This window comes from Musa acuminata, chromosome BXJ2-7 (assembly GCF_036884655.1).
Source record: "Musa acuminata AAA Group cultivar baxijiao chromosome BXJ2-7, Cavendish_Baxijiao_AAA, whole genome shotgun sequence".
NCBI classification, from domain to species: domain Eukaryota; kingdom Viridiplantae; phylum Streptophyta; class Magnoliopsida; order Zingiberales; family Musaceae; genus Musa; species Musa acuminata.
Window position 1 is genome coordinate 4002179 of NC_088344.1, and position 19902 is coordinate 4022080.

Here is a 19902-nt window from a genome sequence, read left to right on the forward strand (position 1 = left end):
CCGTAGCTCAAACTCAGCCATCCCAACCTTTGTGTGCTCCACATTCTTCCAAGCTTGTCTGTTCTCGTGGTGCCTCTTGCGCGAAGGGTTGGCCATTCCTCTGAATGCCAATGTCAGATGCCCGCTCCTTTGAGCGACTCCTTTTCCCTACATCTCCATGCCCGTTTTCCCCCAAACGGTCGCGCCTGTGCTGACTGCCCTCAATGCAGCCCCGCTAGGTCCCCCACATTTGCATGCTAAGTGTTTCTATGAGTGCTTGTCCCGCTCTGATACCATCTGTCACGAACTTAGCTGGTTTTGCCTAAGTCGTGCGGCACCCCTACGTGTCCGTCCGCAAAGGTCAGCCTCCCCGAAGCCTCCCATTGTCCCTTAGGACCAACAAAAGAGAGAACGGGCTAGAGAGAACGCCTCAATCGGGATCCACAAGCAAACATCTCCGAAAAACACTTCGTAGACAATGCAAATTACAAACAGACTTTACAAGCTCTAAACAGTGGCACAACAAAGGGTAAAATGGTACATTACAGACCGAAAATCTCTTGCACGTGTCCACATGACACAACCTTTATTTATAAGCCTAAAGAGGCCACCAACCCAACTAAAATGGGACTATTAAGTCTTCGGCTGCCCCTCTATATGCTGTACAAGGCATGAACATGTCAAAAGACATAGACATACATAAGCATTACATCAAACACCCTGTTTCGAAGTTTGTCCGTGATAGTGTGACAACTTATATATACAAAATAACCTCTAAAGTAATCAAATTTATTTAAATAAAAAGATATATAAAATGGGTGCCAGTGTTAAAATGCTCTAAATCATCTTCACCCATATCAGAAATAGGATCTTAATCCTTTCTAAGCCGACTCTCATTGTCAATTAAGAGAAACATCTGTAATTTTGATTGTAAGAGATTTCAAACCTTTCGAGAATAGAAGACATTCATATATATATATATATATATATATATATATATATATATATATATATAATTAGATTAGAATAAAAAAAATATAGTTGAAAGATAATTACTTCATATGCATGTTAGATCATCACCTTTCAAATCAGTCTTCGAAAAATCATTATCATCCCAAGTTTATAAAATCCTAACAATATAATATAAATATAATTCTAACTTAATTATATATATATATATACTTATTTATGATGATTTATCTGTAATTACTGATCTGGTAATCAGCGTATCGATACGGTTATTTCCGCATCCCCCATCTTCGGATTCCTCCTCGATTCCCTTCTCCCTCCTCGTAGGGTTTCATCCCATCCCCATCACGCCCCCAAATCGTAGGTGTAGCTTTCCCATCCCCGCCCCTCATGGCCTCCGAATCCAAGGATTCCTTACCCCTCCGCCCCACCGATTCCACTTCCGCTGCCGTTCACCCGTCCACCACCTCCTCATCCGCTGGCGATCGGAAGGTCAAGCTCCTCTGCAGCTATGGCGGCAGGATCCTCCCCCGCCTCAGCGACGGTGCCCTTCGCTACGCTGGTGGGGAGACCCGAATCATCACCGTCTGCCGCGATTCCACCTTGCCCGAGATCCTCCGCAGGATGAGCGAGGCTTTCGCCGGCCCGATTGTGCTCCGCTACCAGCTCCCTGGGGAAGACCTCGACGCTCTCATCTCCGTATCCACCGCTGAGGACCTGGAGAACATGATGGAGGAGTGCGACAAGCTCGCAGCCGAGAGCCCCTCGACCAAGCTTCGAGTCTTCCTCTTCTCGCCCTCTGACGTTACTGGCGCCGCCGCCAATCCTCTTGACCCTTATCTTGACCTTCAGGACACCGGCGCGAGATATCTTGAGGCTGTCAACGGATTGGACTCGAGCATCAGGAGAAAGGACAGCGTGACGAGCTTCTCATCCACGCAGAATTCAGATGGAATGATGGCCGCCGCCGAAGTCATCGTCAACGAAGGTACGTCAGCTCACCATGTGTCCCCCCGAGCTACATCTGCTCAAGATGCGTCGGAGTCGGTTTTTGCTGCGCAAGATGTACAGGAGCTACTGCCGCCCACTAGTTCTACGGACCAAACCCAATTCTTGAATTCCACGCAGTCAGAATCGCCTCCTGTCGTGCCAAATCAAAGCAGTATAGCGCATCCAACTCAAGCTGAATTGACTTCCGTAATGCAGTATGTGCCGCAGCAATTTGTAGATCCCCAACAGGCCCAAATGTTAAATGCCCAATCTTATCTAGTAATGGGATCGCCTCGACCAATCAATGTTGTTGCTGTGCCACCACATGGATATGTGCCACCAGCCCACATTAGCACCCCATCTTCCCAAGTCAGTAACGGGACGTCAGTTCAGACGAGAGTGGATCCGCATACAGAAATCCCTAATGGTGGGAAGACTGTGAAGCTTCATGGTGATACAAAACTTCAGCCTTTGTCCCAGCTTCCTCCATTGCCTCCTCCTCACTTGCTCGTACCACATGCAGAACGGAATGTGTTGCACCAAGTGCCTTCAGCATCTCAAAGGCTGTCGATGAGATTGGGGGAGTGTAGTTTGTGTCAGAGAGCTCTGCCCCATGTCCATTCTGATACTCTGATATATGATCAAGATAATGGGCTAAAAAATGCTGCTATTCCTGAAGTCAATATGGCACTACAAAGTCACCACTCCGAGGATTTGACAAGAATGCGAGCACCACAAATAGTAGATGCAAGAACTCCAGTAGACAGTTGGGTGGAAACCCAAGCGAAGAATTTGCTAGCTGCTGCTCCATCTGTGACCTATGAATTCACAGAGACTATCCCTGAGATGCCACGGGATGCTGGGAGGCCAGTTCTTAATGCAGCCAATCCAGATCATGCTAAGGTTTTGGTCCCACCGGTTCCTGTGGGTTTACCGAGCACCTCACAAGCAGCTTGTGGAACCATAACCAATCCAGAGAAATATTGTCAAGAAGATTCTTCGCAGAAGCAGCAAGAGGTGCCTCCAAATTTGAGTCCCAACATGGAAAATCTTGACCATTCTAATGTTGTACACACACCAGCTTCATTGGCCCTTCCACACAACCCTTATGGAACATTGTTTCCTCCGCAATTTCATGGAGAGAATGCTTCACAGCAGCAAATACAATTTGCACAACATGTTGGATACCCTAAGTATCCAGTTAATCAGGATTTTATCGCCAAACCATTTGCCGCTGATGCCAATTTAGTTGGAAATTCACAATTTCGAGAAGATGGACAATCGGTCCAAGGAACTGTGCCTGCAATTTTTTATGGCTATATTAGACCTATGGAAGGGATGACGAGAGCAATCTACACAAATACTCCTGGGCAACCTGATTTTAATGACTGGCCAAGACCAGTTGTCATGCCTGATATTGGCACTTCCAAGGATTTAAAGTCTGCAGAGAGACCATTGATCGAAGTAAATACTCATACTACTGGGTCACAAGATAGAGGGAATGAATGGTCTCTTAGCAATCCCTTAATTAGTCCTGTATTTGTTGCAGAAGGAAATGCTGGAGTGCTGGTTGATCAACAACCATCTGCAGTAAAGGATGTTGCCTATCTGCATGGTGTTAAACCTGCCAACACTAGCCATGTTCCAAATATGATAGGGAACCACGGACCATACGCATACCATCTTGAAACAGGAGTTGGACCAAGAGGGATGTCCAAGTATGTAGATCTCACCTACAACAATAGTGCCTTCAATAAGAATCCCAGCAGTGCACATAAAGATGAGGCTCCTAATACCCATCCAGCGGATATACTTGGTGACACAACTATCCTTCAAAATGACAATGCTCAGTTTTGCACTATCCACCACACTATTAGCATGGACCAATTGCAGCAAGCTGTTTCCTCAGATCCACTTATCAGCAACAAGGATCCTCAGAAAACCCTGGGGAGTAGTTCTGTGCTGCCTCCAAGACCCAGCAACGTTTCAAGCAAAGAGGCCAAGGCCATGAAGCCCTTAAATAATAAGAATTATCCTCTGAATAGCACAAGGTCTGAGATAACTGTTCCTGCCGAAGAGGTTTCTTGCTGTCTTCCACACTCTTCAAATATGGACTTGCCCACAGAGCCTGCACATCTATTAAAAGGTGTCTCTTCTTATGTTGCATGAAATGTCTACTCGGTAGTTTCTTAGATTACTGCACAACACATTCTTATAATCATTATCTCTTTGTCTGCTAAAGATTTAGAAGGTGTCAATATTAACCAAGATATCCAGACCTTTGAAGAAAGACCATCAACATCAGCACTTAAGTCATCTGAAGTTCCATCACCTGTTATTATTTCTCATGAAACAAAAGAGACTGATCCCAGATCTGGCAATGAGAATGGCACCATAGAGAACAACATAGAGATAGATGATGACCAGACAGAGGTGATTGACATAATTTTCTATGTTTTTTGCCCGTCTGATTTTATTTGGTGCTGAAAATGATCCTAACGCAGGTCACAAAGGCCAAACCGTCGGAGAAGGTAAAGAATGGTTTTCCAAATACAGATGAGATTGGACACCTTCAGGTAGAAGCTTGAGTTCAGTTTTCCTTTTCATCTGTTAGTTCTGCTGTGTGGAAGTTGTATCGTGAAGTTGAGATTGCTGTTTCTGTTCAATCCAGGTGATAAAAAATAGTGATCTGGAAGAGTTGCAAGAACTTGGAGCAGGAGCCTTTGGAACTGTGTATCATGGGAAGTGGAGAGGTACAGATGTTGCAATTAAAAGAATCAATGATAGGGTTTTTTCTGGGAAGCCATCAGAGCAAGAACGTGCGGTATGCACCTTTGTGGATAATTTGCCTCATATAGTACTTTTTCTGTAGAATCTGTGTTTTATATATGTTTCCATGAACAAACTCAGAGAGCTGACTTTTGGAATGAGGCTTGTAAGCTTGCTAGCTTGCACCACCCAAATGTTGTGGCATTTTATGGTATTGTTCTCGATGGCCCTGGAGGATCTGTTGCAACAGTAACTGAATTTATGGTCAATGGTTCCCTTCGGCGTGTTTTACAGAAGAATGAGAAGTATTTTCTCAATGCTGCCCTTCTTTTTGTGATTTAATTATTATTCCATTTTCTTACTTGTTCTTTAATTATTCTTTGTCATTTCCTTATGCAAATAGCACTTGTTGTCATAAGTGGTAAGGTGTTAGCATTTTAGGAAAGCTTAACTCATCATTACTAGCTTTCAACAGGGTCCTTGACAGATATCGAAGCCTTATTATTGCGATGGATGTGGCATTTGGAATGGAATACCTGCACAGTAAAAATATTATACACTTCGACCTGAAAAGTGATAATTTGCTTGTCAACTTGAGAGATCCTCAGCGCCCAATATGCAAGGTAATTTTAATCGTTTATATCATTAATTGGGATACTTCTAAGTGCTTCTTTGGAAGTGGTTAAGGATCGCTATTCTGTCAATTTATTCAGGTGCTTATAAGTGGTTGTTGCTCTGAATTTTCCTGTACTTATTGATTAATTGTGCATACAATCAAGGGTTTAAGTTTATGGTGGCACTAGATGTGCTGACTGGTTGTTGAAATGTTGCATCCAGCAAAGATTTAAATTGGTCCAATACTGGTCTCAGCAGTCTGCCAGATAGATATAGTATCGGCATACTGGATGGTATACTAACATATATTTCTAGATATCATTGAATTAAATACTAAGAAAAATTAAATTAATGGTATATCACTGGAAACAAGCCATATTTTTTTGTGTCAATACATGATCGAACCAGGAAATATTGGTCCACACCGACCAGTCCGTCGAGATTTAAAACCTTGGCGTCCAATGCTGTTTCACTCAATCTGTCACTGTTTCACTGGAAATAAAGAAATAAGGACAAAACCTGAGGAGAAAACAAACATATTTACCTCCCATTGATCCTGCAATGTCTCCTTTACTTCAGTTGCCTCTTTTTTTATTGTCTCTGGTGAGGTGTGGCAGCAAGTTGAGGCTCAGTGAATTGCCTTGATTTGGTCATATAAGAGAGAACTCTTTAACTTGGGTTGAACCCCCCAAGTCTCAACAACCTAATGAACTTGGACTGGACTGGTTGAACATGAGTTCCTTGGGCATCTTACCAAGACTTGCTGGTCATGATCTTGACAGTGGGCCAGCTTAATTCACATGCATCTGAGACTTGGATCCTTGCATAATATAACTTCAACGAGATCTTGACCACCTAAGTCATTATATTTAGCTAGCATCCATTACTCAAAGACTGATTATTGGATGTGTCTTTCGGACATAATCTTGTTTGCTTATGCATTGGTAAAGTCATCATTTTGATCAGGAAGAAATGACTGTTGAAATTTTGCTTCTTGGTCTATTATTTTGATATTTAGTTTTTCTTTTCTAATTTTTTCTCATGTTTTCACTTGTTGAAACTAAATACTCAATGGATGGAGTAGATCCATGTACCAGACTTCAATTACTGACATCTAATGTACGTTATGGTAGTTTGTTTGTTTGAAAAGTTATTTATCTTTAAGTAAACAATATAGATGAAAAAGAAAATCTGTAGAATGTGATAAACCTAAACCAAATTGCACAGTGTAATTTGAGTTTTGGAAAGGAAAATGATAATGTTCTTTGTAGTTGAGTGTGTTTCATTTCATCCATACAAATTTTTTCATCAGAAGATGAAATCATGAATTTTCTCTATATAGGCTCTCCAAATCTATTTTTTCTTCTGTTGTTTGCTTAAATCTTCTTATTATTGAAGGTATTCAAAAGACAACCAAGTGATGCATAGTGTTCATAGTCTTCTTCAGAAAAGTGAAGTCTCAGTGAACAACACTTAGTCTTGACTTTTGGATGTAATTTCATGAAATGTCAGTCAATCATTGGCTCAAAGTCTTCTACTATCTTTGATATCCATCATAAACAATTATAAATGGCAGAAGACAGCTGTCAATACTGCTTCTTACCTCTAGGATGTGGCTCCTCTAATGCCAAATTTGGAAAACTTTGCATCCATGGTGTTCTAATTGGGCTTGCAGGTTCCTGTCTATGGTCAACTACTTGGCAGTTTATGTTTTCTTGTCTCATGGTGGTAATTCTTTTGTTTTCTTTTTCCTGTTCCCATCACCATCAGTGAACATGAAATACGGCAAATGGAGGTTCCATAAACCTTTTAAATCTTTATAGAAGTTAATGGTTTGCCATGTCTTATTGACTGGACAAATTATCTGAGACAAAGCATATCTTGCATGCTTTAATGCAAAATTGTTATGTGATTCACATGGCACGATGCAAGAGGACCAAGGGAGGCATCCCCTAAACCCGTTAATGCTACAGGTTTCAATTATGCTAAAAGCTAAATTATCAAGCACTAAATATTCTGCAGCACCTACACCAATAGATTTGTTTGGGAAACCTCTAAACCATTCCTTCTAAAATTATGATCTGTGATCTATTAACACTAGCGGTTTTTTTGTGAATGCTTGAATACAAAAGAGAAATGGAAAGGTATCTCATTCGAGAACTATTTTACAACCTGTAAGTTGAGCAGCCATTGTCAAAGAACTTCCAAACCTAGAAGCCGAATGCTAATGTCAAGAACATTTCCCAAAAAGGACTATAAATAGTCTAATTTGTTTTGTTAGATGCTGCTAGTGGGAACTAGAAGTTATAGTTATCCTCTGATTACTATTTCTTGTGACTACATTATCTTATTCACAATATTAGTTTAATGTAAATGAAGGCACCAATACTGCTTGTTGGATTCGTCGGTTTTGTGTACGCTTAAGTTTACAATAATTCAAAATTTGTAATAGCCATAAAACATTCACCTATGTTTTTAGTGCCCTGATGTTCACCATTTCTCCTAGCAATTGGCATGATATGTACCGTTGGCACATGGTGCAAATTGCCATGTCATTGCAGGGGTGTCAGCAATAACCAAGAACAGAAAACAAAACAAGACTTGACTAATTGGTTAAACAATGAAAAATGTTGCATCCTCTGCTTTTCTTTGACAGTTGATATTATCATTTTTTTTCATTTAATATTTAGCACTGTGGACAGATCTCGGATTGTATTTGAATACAAACCATTGTCACCAGCAAATTACCTTAAGGTGAAACACAGTTATGTGATTTGAAAGCACTATATAGCTCTCATCTGGCTGAATACATTTTGGAGGACTGAAACTTTCAAGATATATGTATATTTTAAACTATATATATGATCTTTTCTTCTTTTTTTTTCTAACTTCTATCTTTTTCTGTTACTATAATTGACATGGATTCTGATTTAAATGCTCATATCCAACACCTGTGTCTGTTAGCTTCTACTTATGATTTAGATTCCAAGAGGTCCTGAAGTTTTTGGAGACTCTAGTGAACTCTGCTGTTGCATGTTTGCTACCACATTGTATTACCACAATGATGGTTCTCTATCACTCTTAAAGATCTTAATGTTATTAACAACTTATCTTTGATGAAATGTTTGAATGGTGCTGTTAGGACCGGTTCAGCATTATTTCTGCTTTTGGTGCTTCTAGAGACAAGAAACAAATATTTTCTTTTCTTTTGTTTTTTCTTAACATTCTTGGTGGTCAACATTTTTAACATGGATAATAGCATAAAAAGAAGAGAGGAGGCAAAAGGATGAGGGAGTGGGAATCTTGGATGATCATAGATGATGCTAAGGTTTTTGGGAGGTCACACGACTGAACAAGTAGAGGCATCTTTGAAAATTTTCAGATGCTAAACTAAAATTTCTCTACTTTGAAAAGTTTGAAGAAAATGTGCTGGTAATAACAAATGTGTTATCTTCATCATTTTTCAAATTTTTATTGCTAAAAACATGAAAAGGAAGAGCAACATGAAATGGACCCTTGAGAGCTTGTTCATGTGCCATTACTTCATTTGCTGTTTTTGCAATGTTAGGTAATGATCCTAAAGCTATTCAGGATGCCACCGGAAAACTAATGATTTTTTGTCTCCAAGCACCTTTTGCAGGTTGGTGATCTTGGTCTCTCAAAAGTAAAATATGAGACACTAATGTCTGGCGGCATGCGAGGAACTTTGCCCTGGATGGCTCCAGAGCTTCTCGGTGGCAAAGATAACAAGTATACTGAGAAGGTAATGCATAATCTCATCTTTGAAGCTGTTAATTTTTTTTTTTTGATTGTCATATTCAAAATCAGATCTCAAGTTGATATGTTCCTTTCCATGCTACGGAAGCTCTGTGGATGATTAACCATATATTGTCAATACAACTCATACTTTTACCTCAGGTCGATGTATTTTCTTTTGGGATTGTTATGTGGGAGCTCATTACCGGAGAGGAACCTTACGGAGACATGCATTATGGGGCCATCATAGGTATCTTTATTTTTCACATTGTTACTATTTTATTGACAATGGCATGACAAAACAATTGTGCTTATGTTGGGCAAAACAAAAAAGAGCTGCTTGGTTGAACCATAATAGGTGTGAAATCCCATCTGCCTCAATGGGTGCCTCTTCTATCACAGAATTTTCACTGCAAACGTGGGAACCAGCACCATAATATGCATGCTTTGGCATGAGATTGCTCATATGTGTCCTTTCAACAGGTGGGATCCTGAATGACACACTGCGGCCGCCTGTGCCTGAATCTTGTGAAGCTGAATGGAGATCATTGATGGAGCAATGCTGGGCCACTGAACCTTCACAGAGGCCGAGCTTTACAGAGATTGCTAGCAGGTTACGAGCAATGGCAGCCTCACTTCCTCAAAAAGGGTAAGGCCACAGGAGCAGCCGAAACAAAATATGGTTGCTCCTCCCAGCCCGATGTCATTCACTGGATTTTTGCAACCTCCATGGAGCATTTGAGCAGCTTAGTTGTTTGAGATGTGTTGTGCTGAAGATTGTGTTTGTATGTTTTGTGAATAGAACCCTAGTTGTGAATTTACAAGATTTGCATATCCTAGCCTTTCCTGTTTGTTGATTCTTTACTTGTAAGTAGCCACAAATATAACAATCTGCAAATTTCGATGGCTTAAAAGTTTCATGGTGTCGTCAGCTCCAAAATAAGTTGTCTGGAGATTTTAGATTAATTTGTGTAACTTTTAGTTGGATCTGTTTGTCATGAAGGCCAATGGTAAGCAGCCTACAGAAATCTCTTCATCAAATGGCTTCTGGCCTAATGTGTTGCTTCATATTCATTTATCTACTGACTTGTGTCTTGAATAGGGCATTAAGTTGGGGATGTCATATGAACATGAAACACACCAGTATATGTCTTCTAATTTGGAGAATCTGATTCTTGATGATCTCACTGGAAAAGAAGCATGACAACAATAAATAGAATGGTGAGATTTATTAACTCAATAGTTTATGGACCAGTTAATGCATTGTACAGCATGCCCTTTTTGAAGCCAAACAGAGAACAATCCTTGATGACAGAAGGCATTACCAACTGACAAACCAAGAACAATAAAAATGCACCACCAAACCACAATTTGTGATCTGCCACCCAAATCCTGTACATCACAATTTTGCTTCTCCAACCACCAAAAAGTCAGAAAGTTAGCAGTACATTGTATTTATTACATTTTATATTCACATCTGTCTCTTCTGGATGAGATATGTGTGTATGTAAATTAAAACTCAATCTACCAATTTAAGAGCCAAGTACAAAAGAAGAAGCCACTTCCACACTCTTTTAGCAATATAACATGCACTACTAGATCTACCAATGCCACTGATACTGCCACTGCATATAACTGTAGCAGCTACTGTATGGTTCAGACCAAGAGCTGCTTCACCAGATTTCTTTAGTACTAAGATAAGATTTCCCTATGTATAATACTAGATCATAGGATGAGTATGGAGATTGCTTCACTTCATTCAGTACTCTTACAAAGAAATTTCAGCAAAATGTTCATCATAGCAGCTAATAATTTCAGCTATTGCTGTTGTGTCCATCGTTCCTGGCTCATCATCCACATGAATCAGAAAATATTGTCATCACCTGCATTATTTGTTTCTGAATCATAAATTCAACAATGTTATATCAATAACACCTTATCACGAGTAGTCATTTATCGCAAACCTTTTGCGCTTGCTTTTCATAGTACTCGATGATGACGGATTACTATGCCAGTTCCTTTTCCTTTGGTTGATGAACCAGTTGTTAATCTGCTTTAGCTGTAATCCTGTTTCCTGCACTAATCGTGCTTTGTCATCCTCCTGCAAACCGAAAAACATAAATCATGGAAGGTCAATGACCTGTAAACACCATAAAAAATGACATAAAAGTTGGAGAATATACTGAGAGATACAATTGTACAATGTTCAGGGACTTAATCTCAATTAGATGCAGCAGAGCTAATGACCAAATAACATACCGTTGGATATGGCCACTTGGAGTGGGACTGCCACCATGCCTTTAATGTAGAAGTGCTATCCCCGGGAAGTTTCCCTGCTCTTCTCTTGCGGAGAATTTCTTCTCTAATATCTACAATCTTCTCTTTGTACCCCTAAAAGTCGAAATTTTGATTAATAGACTATACATAAACTCACAAAGATACTCTCCTCTAACTTCAAGAAAACTTTCTTTGTACATCAAAGAGACAAGGATCGATCAACAGCCTACACAAAGACTTCACATTTGAAGACATTTCCATCTACCTGTTTTAGTTCATGCTTCAGCTCCTGCCTGACACGCTCCATCAAGGATCGCTCGCTCTCTGTAGGAACAAGAGGGCCAAAACCCATGCTGTCTGGTCCATCCAAGCTTCCATCGAACAAATTTGTCTCACTCTCTGCCTGATCATCGTCATCATCAGACATGGTTGCACCTGTACCTTCTCCAGGAGAGACTCCTGTTTAATTGGGCACAATTAAACAGTCAAGCTTTTCATCAATCCTCTCTCACCAAAAACATTTAGGTAGGTTCAAATGAATATAATTGAACAGCCATGGCCTTCAAGAATCCCATCCCATAAAAGCATTTATGGTCGAACATGCATGCAAACACAATAATCTCAACTTATGAAGTGTAAACTAGTAGCATGTTTCATCCATGTTGCACAAATTTAGTCTTACCAAAATATAAAGTAATTTTGGCAGGATAGTTGGCACAGTCTAGCTTTCTGTCACAGGTCTTGCAAATTGCAAAAGTAAAATGTTTTCATATGACTAAAATCAGATTGATCTTTTAGCAGGTTGAACCATAAAGCTGTCAAAGATGCTACATAATCGTAGTAATATCATTGATACTGCTCTATTATAATACTAATGTTCTTTGTCCCTATTTAAATATGTTATTTAAATTTTAAGAATAACAAGCTAAATATTACATTGAGAATATTTATAAAAATCAACTGTTTTGAAAATATTCTTGGTAAAGAAGAATGTATATCCATTTGCTTCTTGAACATGTTAGATTTGGGCACAAGTTCTACTAAAACATTTCTATTTTATGATCATTAGAATGATGCTTTCTTATTGTCCTAACTCGATTTTTGTTGTTTCCTTCCAAAAATGTTTAAACTTTTAAAGAATATCAAATGTCTTATGATCTATAATTCCATTCACAATCCAGTCCAGCCTCAAGTCTTGTACGATTTATGATGCAATTATAATCCCAACAACTTTTGGTTCTAAAATAGGAAAGCCAATCATATTTTTGTTTGTTCTTTTAGTTAGTCAGCATCAAATAGTTGGAAAATCACAGATTGTTGGTCGCCATCATCATTGTTCTTGTTTTCTCTTGCTTAGACACCTAAATTATATTGCTTCCTAAGCTTCCCATCAGAATCTACAACCAACCATGTCCTGCAAACATAATTTGATATATTTGAGGCCAAAAACATTCTTGAACACTTTCCATCAAAGCTAACCCAAGCAAATTGAATATTATATTTGTTCCAGTATCCCTTCTTTTTTTCTGCTAGATGTTCCTGTACCAATATGTGCCTCTTTTCATCCGTTGGTTTACCAAGGTTGAATGAGTGTTATACTGACCTATATTCAACTCCACTGCATAGGGTACGGAACCAAAATCGCAGAAAAGCAACCCTTCTTTTTTTCTGTCAGGCACAACCATACGTACTTCCCCGGTATTTGAATACATAATTTTTCAATTTTGTCATAAACTAAAAATCCAAGGAACATACAAGAATATCATACAGGGAGACTAACAACCTTCACTGGATCTCTATTATGAGTACACAGGTATGCCACTGTTCATTAACATAATTATTTATTTCTTTTCCCCAGAATGTTGTTTCTAGCACTGCATGATACTGTGCTGACAAATGCAGGCCAAGAATTGGTACTGGTATTAGTTAAGTAACACTACTGATACAAGATGAAGTTTACTTGTTATTAGTGATTCATAGATATAATTATATAAATCTCAGTGACAACTGAATCACAATACTGTAGCCACTTTGATTTGTCCAAACAAGAATAATGAAGGTCAGCTTTTAACTTAACTATAAACTGTTTTACTAGGTATGTATTACTTTACAAAGAAAGAAAAAGAAGGTAACCTGTTAGGCTTTGAAGTGATTGCTCAAGCTCCCAACAAGCCATCACTGCCTCCATTGCATGAACACGGACATGCTGCTGTAGTTGTTCTTTGAAGGAACAAAGTAGAAGGACATAATGTGTCTAAACAAAACATGAGATGTTTTACACATTAGGAAATTATACATAAATAACAACAACAATAACAACAACAGGCAAGCTCTGGTACCATTATTTATAAAGGGTCAGCGTACTATTATTAATTTTTTCTTAAGCATTTTAACTAGTGGTTTAGGTAAAACGAAGTTGATGGGTTAGTTAACCCATCAGGATGTAAATCTTCGATAAATATAAACAGATTCATTTTTAGTCTTAATTATTTGAGCATCATTCTTTGATTCCTCGGTAGGATATACTTCTCCCGAAGTTTTCATTATATAAGCACAATCTATGATAGAAGTAAATATGTTCAAGAAAAAGACTGAATCCAGCATATTATTTGCAATATTAAGTACAAGTTGATGAACAATTTACTCCAAGTCATCTTTTATGGCATCAAGCAGATCAATGCAAGAGACTCATTTGATAACCATCTATCAAAGAAAGAAAACCATGAAAATCATGCAAAATCATCAACGAAAATAATTATGGAACACTAACTCTTTTACACAAATGATGTCACAAATTACCTCAGTTCCTAAGAACTGTGAGAAAAGAGGGTTATTATTATTTTTTTGTACCATTAAAACGTAGTGGAGAAATTGTGTGGCAGTAGCAGAAAATGAGGCTTATGATGAACTAGACAGAAATAAAGATTAATTCCAGCTAGGATAATGTTACTACAAGAAGGATACTAGATAACAGAGATAATCACCATTGTTGGAATCAGATTCAAGTTGAAGCATGAGAACAATTTCTTAATTGCCAATAAATGGCTAAAGCACATTACATTCAGAAATGTAACACTATCACAGAGTACGAAAAATGAGCAACTGAACAGGTTAATGTACTCCAAGATCCTTTTGTGAAAGTAATCATGCAAGATGATTTTAGTACATCACGTATTTCCTCAAAATGTGGTATTAGTCGGGAGCTACGTATAACACAACCATCAGAAACACAAATAAATCTTTGGACATTATGTTGGAAGAAGGTTAATATACAATCTATAACATTAAGGTGCTTGAATTGATTTTGTGTGAACCTATGTATGCAAGAGCTGATCGTTAATATGTAATGCTCACATGTTCTATCAAGTAGATGGGCAATTTGTGGAAAGATCTGACACTAACAAGCACACTTGACATTATCAAGGAGAACATATAGAGGAAGGTATGTTTCAGTCGATCACATAGCCGCAATAATCACGTCATATTGTTTGAAGAAAAGGGACAAAATCTTCAACTGAAAAGGAAGATCAGTGCTTGCTATATTTATGAAGGTAAAGAAAAGCTTTCTCTTGCAAGAAGAAGATGTTTTCAAGGTCATACACATAATGTAGCTCCCAGGATATGGCCAAAATTTGGATGTCTCCTATTGCCTGAGCTGAAACAATTGTCGGAATAGGTTATCCTCCGTGGCGATCTATGAATGATTCAGTTGGAGTGGAGTGCCCGGTATGAATTCAACAGATATTTTGCATTCTTCAGCAGGAGTGGAGTGCCCGGTATGAATTCAACAGATATTTTGCATTCTTCAGCAGGAGTTTTAGCATAAAAAGACTACAAATAAAGAGAAACCAAGCAAGACTTGGTAGCTGAATCCTCAGTTCAGAGACAACCAAATTTTCAGCTCCTGACATCGATGCCAAAATTTGGTCTTCCTCCACTTGTGACAAGTTTGGCAAGCGGAGTGACTAAGCATAAAAGCAAAGAAAGCAAGAAAATATCCTCCTCTCGAGTCAAAATTTATGTTGGGGTCGGTTGACTTTAGGTGGATGCGCCACAGAGAGACAGAGAATATGGGCAGAAGGGTCAGCAAGGTGGCATAGGAAACCTGTGCCCTTCTCGGGCCTTTTTTTCTCTATCTAACGCTCCATAATGACACCGAAGAAAACCCTAACTAGAAAAAAGAAGCCGACAAACTCAACTTGGAGACCTAATATACAGAGAGTGCTGCCTAATTTCCTTGATGCAGCTAAGCAAATCTTCATCTCAAGAAAGCGTCTCCAAAGTCCAAAACACAGATAAAACACCTGTCTTTCGATCGCTTATTGTATTTGGGCGGAAAAGTTCACCGTCCTTAATCTTGACACTATAGATTATCTGCAACGGTAATAAACCCATGACATCTCTTCCTTCCCCTTCCAAATCCTCCGGTGCCAGGAAACCAATCCAAGAACACGTCTTTTCCTTACACGAAACAGGGAGACCAACAAATCGTGCGCACATCAAAGCTAAGAGAGGTCGGAAATCAAGAAAGCACATCGAAAGGAGGGTTTTTTAATCCAAAGAAACAAAAGCAGGAATTTGAATGAAAGAACCATGAACTTCTTTTTTGTTATTTGTGTTACCATGAACTGATCGAGCTCCTTGTCGTCGCCGAGCATCTGGCCGCCGCCGCCGCCGCCGAGCACCGAGTACTTGGACACGACTTGCTGCGACTGCGCGAGTTGCGCGTCGATCCTCGGCAGCTGGTCGACGGGGGTGGCGATCCTCAGGCACGCCACGTGCGCCGACAGCAGCTGCTCGTACAACGGGTGCGCCAATATCTCCGCCTTGTACCTCGCGTTCTGCCACGTCCCCTCCCCCGCCTCCCCGCCGCCTCCGCTCCCCTGCACCAACGCCTCGGCCTCCCCGAGCTCCCCGCCCGAGTGGCCCCGCCCGCCGCCAGGTTCCGCCGAGATGGCCGCCGCCATGGCGGAGTCGCTCGAGACGGGGACCTCGTCCTCACTCCCGCTGCGCCGTAGGATCGGCGGCCGGGGTAGCCAGTGGCCCGCGCCCCCTCCGCCTCCCCCGGCCGCGACCGGCGACGCCGAGGAGTCAGCCGAGGTCTGGAGGTGGAGGAAGCTGCCGTCGGCGTAGTGATGCCCCTGCTGCCGGAGAATTGCGCTGTTGAGCCACGTGGGTCCGCCCGCTCCGGCCATCGAAGGCTTCCCTGCAGTGGCTGCTGCGTCGGCCATGAGGCGCTGGAAGTGCTTCCCCTCCTTCGACGCAGCGGTATCATGCGGAGGGGCGGCGAGTTGATCCATGGCGGTTCTAAGCACCGCCGGGCTGTCCCCACCCAGCTGCTGCTCCGCGTACTGCGGCAGCGTCAGCTCGTGGGAGAGGTGGTTGTGAAACGCCATCGCCCCACCTCCCGTATCCCCGACTCCAATCTCCTCCTCAAAGCAAAACAAATCAAAATCCCAAGGCACAGAAGAAAAGAGAAGAGAAGAGGAGAAGGGTGGGGGGTGGGGAAACCAGGTGAGACGGGGACGGGGACGGAGGGAGACGTTGAAACGATAGGCCACACCTGGAAGACTCTCCCTCGATCGCTTGCTGTTGGTTAGCTTTTGTCGTTAACCAAACTTACTTAATTCCTAATCCCACCTTTCTCTAATCCAACAATTCCAATAATTATGTCGAATACTCAGGCGGAGGTGGGACGCGAGCCGTCGACGCTGCCACCCTCCCCCCATCCGACGGCTGCGGAACGGCCACGTCGTCTCTACGAGACCAATTATACGTATCCATAGCTATAAAAAGCACCGCCTTGTTTCTATTAGGCGGGACGCATTAATTACGGCGAGCGATCAATTTACCCGAACGTCACCGGCCGGACGCGTGGCGACTCGACGCCGCGTGGACCACCGCCCGAGGGCAACCGTCCAATGGGAGCGCGATACGTGGGAGGCCGAGGTGGGGCCCGCGGCGGGTTGCGACGTCCCCTGTACGGGTGGGCGTATCGGTCTGCTGCGCCGCCGGCTCGGACACGGCTTTCGATGGACTCCCTTTTTTTACCCTTTTATGTAATAATAATAATAATATAATTATTGTATTTATTATTATATTAATTTTATTTTCTTGGTGTCCGGTGAATACCGTTAGTGACTGTTGGTGAATCGAGTCAATGCCCGCAGGGAATTTTCTATGCTTGAATTAAAGAAATTCCAAAAACAAGATAATAACAATAATTATATAAGACTATAAAACAAAATTTGAATTGTTAAGAGAAAAAAAAGTGATTAATATGATAATAATAATATGTATGTATATATATATATATATATATATATATATATATATATATATATATATATATATATATATATATATATATATATATATATATATATATATATATATATATATATATATATATATGTAATCGAGAATAGTAATATGATAGATAATGAATTATTTTTGGTGGGAGGAATTTATGTGATTGTTTGCAAGCAATGGAACTAAGATTTCAAAGGAATGTTTGCATCCACATATGAGTTATCAACAAGGAATCATCCTGTGATCCACTAGCAATAGAGAGGGTGCACCGCTGGGAATTTTAATGAAATTAATGCATGTCACAACATAAGCTTAAAATAATTATTACGAGCCAATTACCCATATGAAACAATCGGATCAAAGTATGCCAAATCAGTGAGCATGGAAGCCTTCCTTCTTCTTGCTTCCACCAAGCTTATAATTCATATCGAGGTTGCTTGTGGTGGGTGGAATTGGCATACAAATATATACACAATCAAACTACTAGAGGAATGTTCTTAAAAAATTCCAGCTTTTAAAAATACAATATTTATAATATTTATATACACAAAGTTTAGGGATTTTATATTAATATATAAATCAATAAGTAACAAGAAATCATTTGACTTTATTCCTTGTGTGTGTGTGTTTATTTTTTTTTGTAAGCTACAATGTTTGACATTATTATCTCACATCATAAAACAGAATAGAATGGAAGATCCATATAACCTTTTATTTTTCAAGTGCATAGCTTGATTTAGAAAATCACACATCATGATGATGGAAAATATATTCCACCATAAAAAGATAAGAGATGGCCACTTCTTGTGACACATTATTGTGTCTATCATTTGTAAAAGAGTATGTGAATACATCACAAAGTCCAAAACCTACTAAAAGAGTCCAACATCTTGCATGACTTTACACATCAGAATGAAAGGAAATAGGTAGCTTTTTATCATGCCTTGGATAGTGACCAGTGAAAGAAAAAGAAAAAGAAAATAAAAAAGGAGGTTCTCATTCGGACTGTCCATTGTATGGCACAACTTAAGACCTATCAAGGATGATTAAGCGAATTTATATTGTAAGGGGACATCTAAGTTTATTTATGCAAGTGTTGAGATTTTGAGTTTTTAGAATTTAGTAATGTTAAATTCTTTTTCTTGAAAGCAACCAATTTAGTAAGATATTGGGAAAATGATACATGTAGAAGACCTCAAATAATTGTGTGATTGATATGGAAACTCATCTCATCACCATATCTCCCTCTTAGCAATTTTATATAAAGTGAAGAAACTTTTAGTCATATGTTACACAAATACTTTTTATCCTCCCCTCAATTTTTGCAAGAACAATTGGACCACATGCATGTTGCACTTTATTATGTTTCTTTTTCTAAGGGAGAATGTTGTACATTGGCACCTCTAATTAAATAAATCATTATAGTATGTATTTATTGAGAGTTGATATTTTGCTAGAAAATAGCAAATTTATATTGTTTATGTTACTAGTTCTTATATCCTTGAGTCCCTCGTAAGGAATAATCTATGAGAATGCTAATAAACTCGATAACATCACTGACAAAATACAAAAATTACTTTTATGAAATCATTAGATCCATCATCTATTAATTAAGAAAAATAAATACAGATAGAATAGGTTGACCATAAATAATGTTATTCTATAATAATTATAATTATTTTAAAAATTTATATTCATAATTTGCTATATTGAAGCAATACATTATTATGAGTCTGTTTCAAATCTTCTTTCTTATTTGGTGTACTATATTCTTTATGACACTTTCTCTTTTGATATGAAAATATTTTCTATTAATAATCACTTAACAGTAGGTAATACACACAATAATATAATGAGCGATAACGGGGTAATATCTGATCAATAATCAAGCCACATGAATATTAATCTAAAATAATATTATAGCCATAAAGATCCCATATAATATTCTTCCTTACTAATCCGCTATAAAAAATATCCTTAAGCATGATAATTAAGATTTAATATTTTTACTAAATTTATTTATCCTCATCGGAATTAAGTTGAAAGTTTGAGAGATATAAAAGTGCTCGAGCCATCTCAATAATAATCTCATATGTTGATGCACATGGGTTCAAATTATGTCGAACTGATTCAAATATCAAATTTAGATATCATCGAAGTATTTTTGTGTGAAAAAATATCTCACCTAGATAAATGGAACACACACGTGTGTGGTATGAATAGTCTCTCACAAGA

The 19902-nt window shown here is 39.3% G+C and overlaps 2 protein-coding genes across 3 annotated transcripts; one reads left to right on the plus strand and one right to left on the minus strand.

Annotated features, from left to right (window-relative positions):
- Positions 1-1226: 1226 nt before the first annotated feature.
- LOC135616709 (uncharacterized) lies at positions 1227-10003 on the plus strand. The gene is made up of 9 exons (XM_065116198.1): positions 1227-4084; positions 4181-4371; positions 4443-4514; positions 4610-4762; positions 4849-5012; positions 5183-5330; positions 8963-9085; positions 9241-9328; positions 9562-10003. Exons 1-9 carry the CDS (start codon positions 1339-1341, stop codon positions 9729-9731), a joined length of 3855 nt encoding a protein of 1284 aa, XP_064972270.1. The 5' UTR covers positions 1227-1338; the 3' UTR covers positions 9732-10003.
- Positions 10004-10508: 505 nt separating this feature from the next.
- LOC135582002 (homeobox protein knotted-1-like 13) lies at positions 10509-16884 on the minus strand. 2 transcript variants are annotated; one of them, XM_065116199.1, is made up of 6 exons: positions 15978-16884; positions 13489-13609; positions 11621-11814; positions 11338-11469; positions 11043-11179; positions 10509-10961 (listed from the first exon to the last, which is right to left on the minus strand). In XM_065116199.1, exons 1-6 carry the CDS (start codon positions 16749-16751, stop codon positions 10958-10960), a joined length of 1362 nt encoding a protein of 453 aa, XP_064972271.1. In that variant the 5' UTR covers positions 16752-16884; the 3' UTR covers positions 10509-10957. The 2 variants fall into 2 exon arrangements, with proteins under 2 accessions (XP_064972271.1, XP_018684618.2); XM_018829073.2 differs by having other exon boundaries at positions 10509-10976.
- Between the last annotated feature and the right edge of the window lie 3018 nt (positions 16885-19902).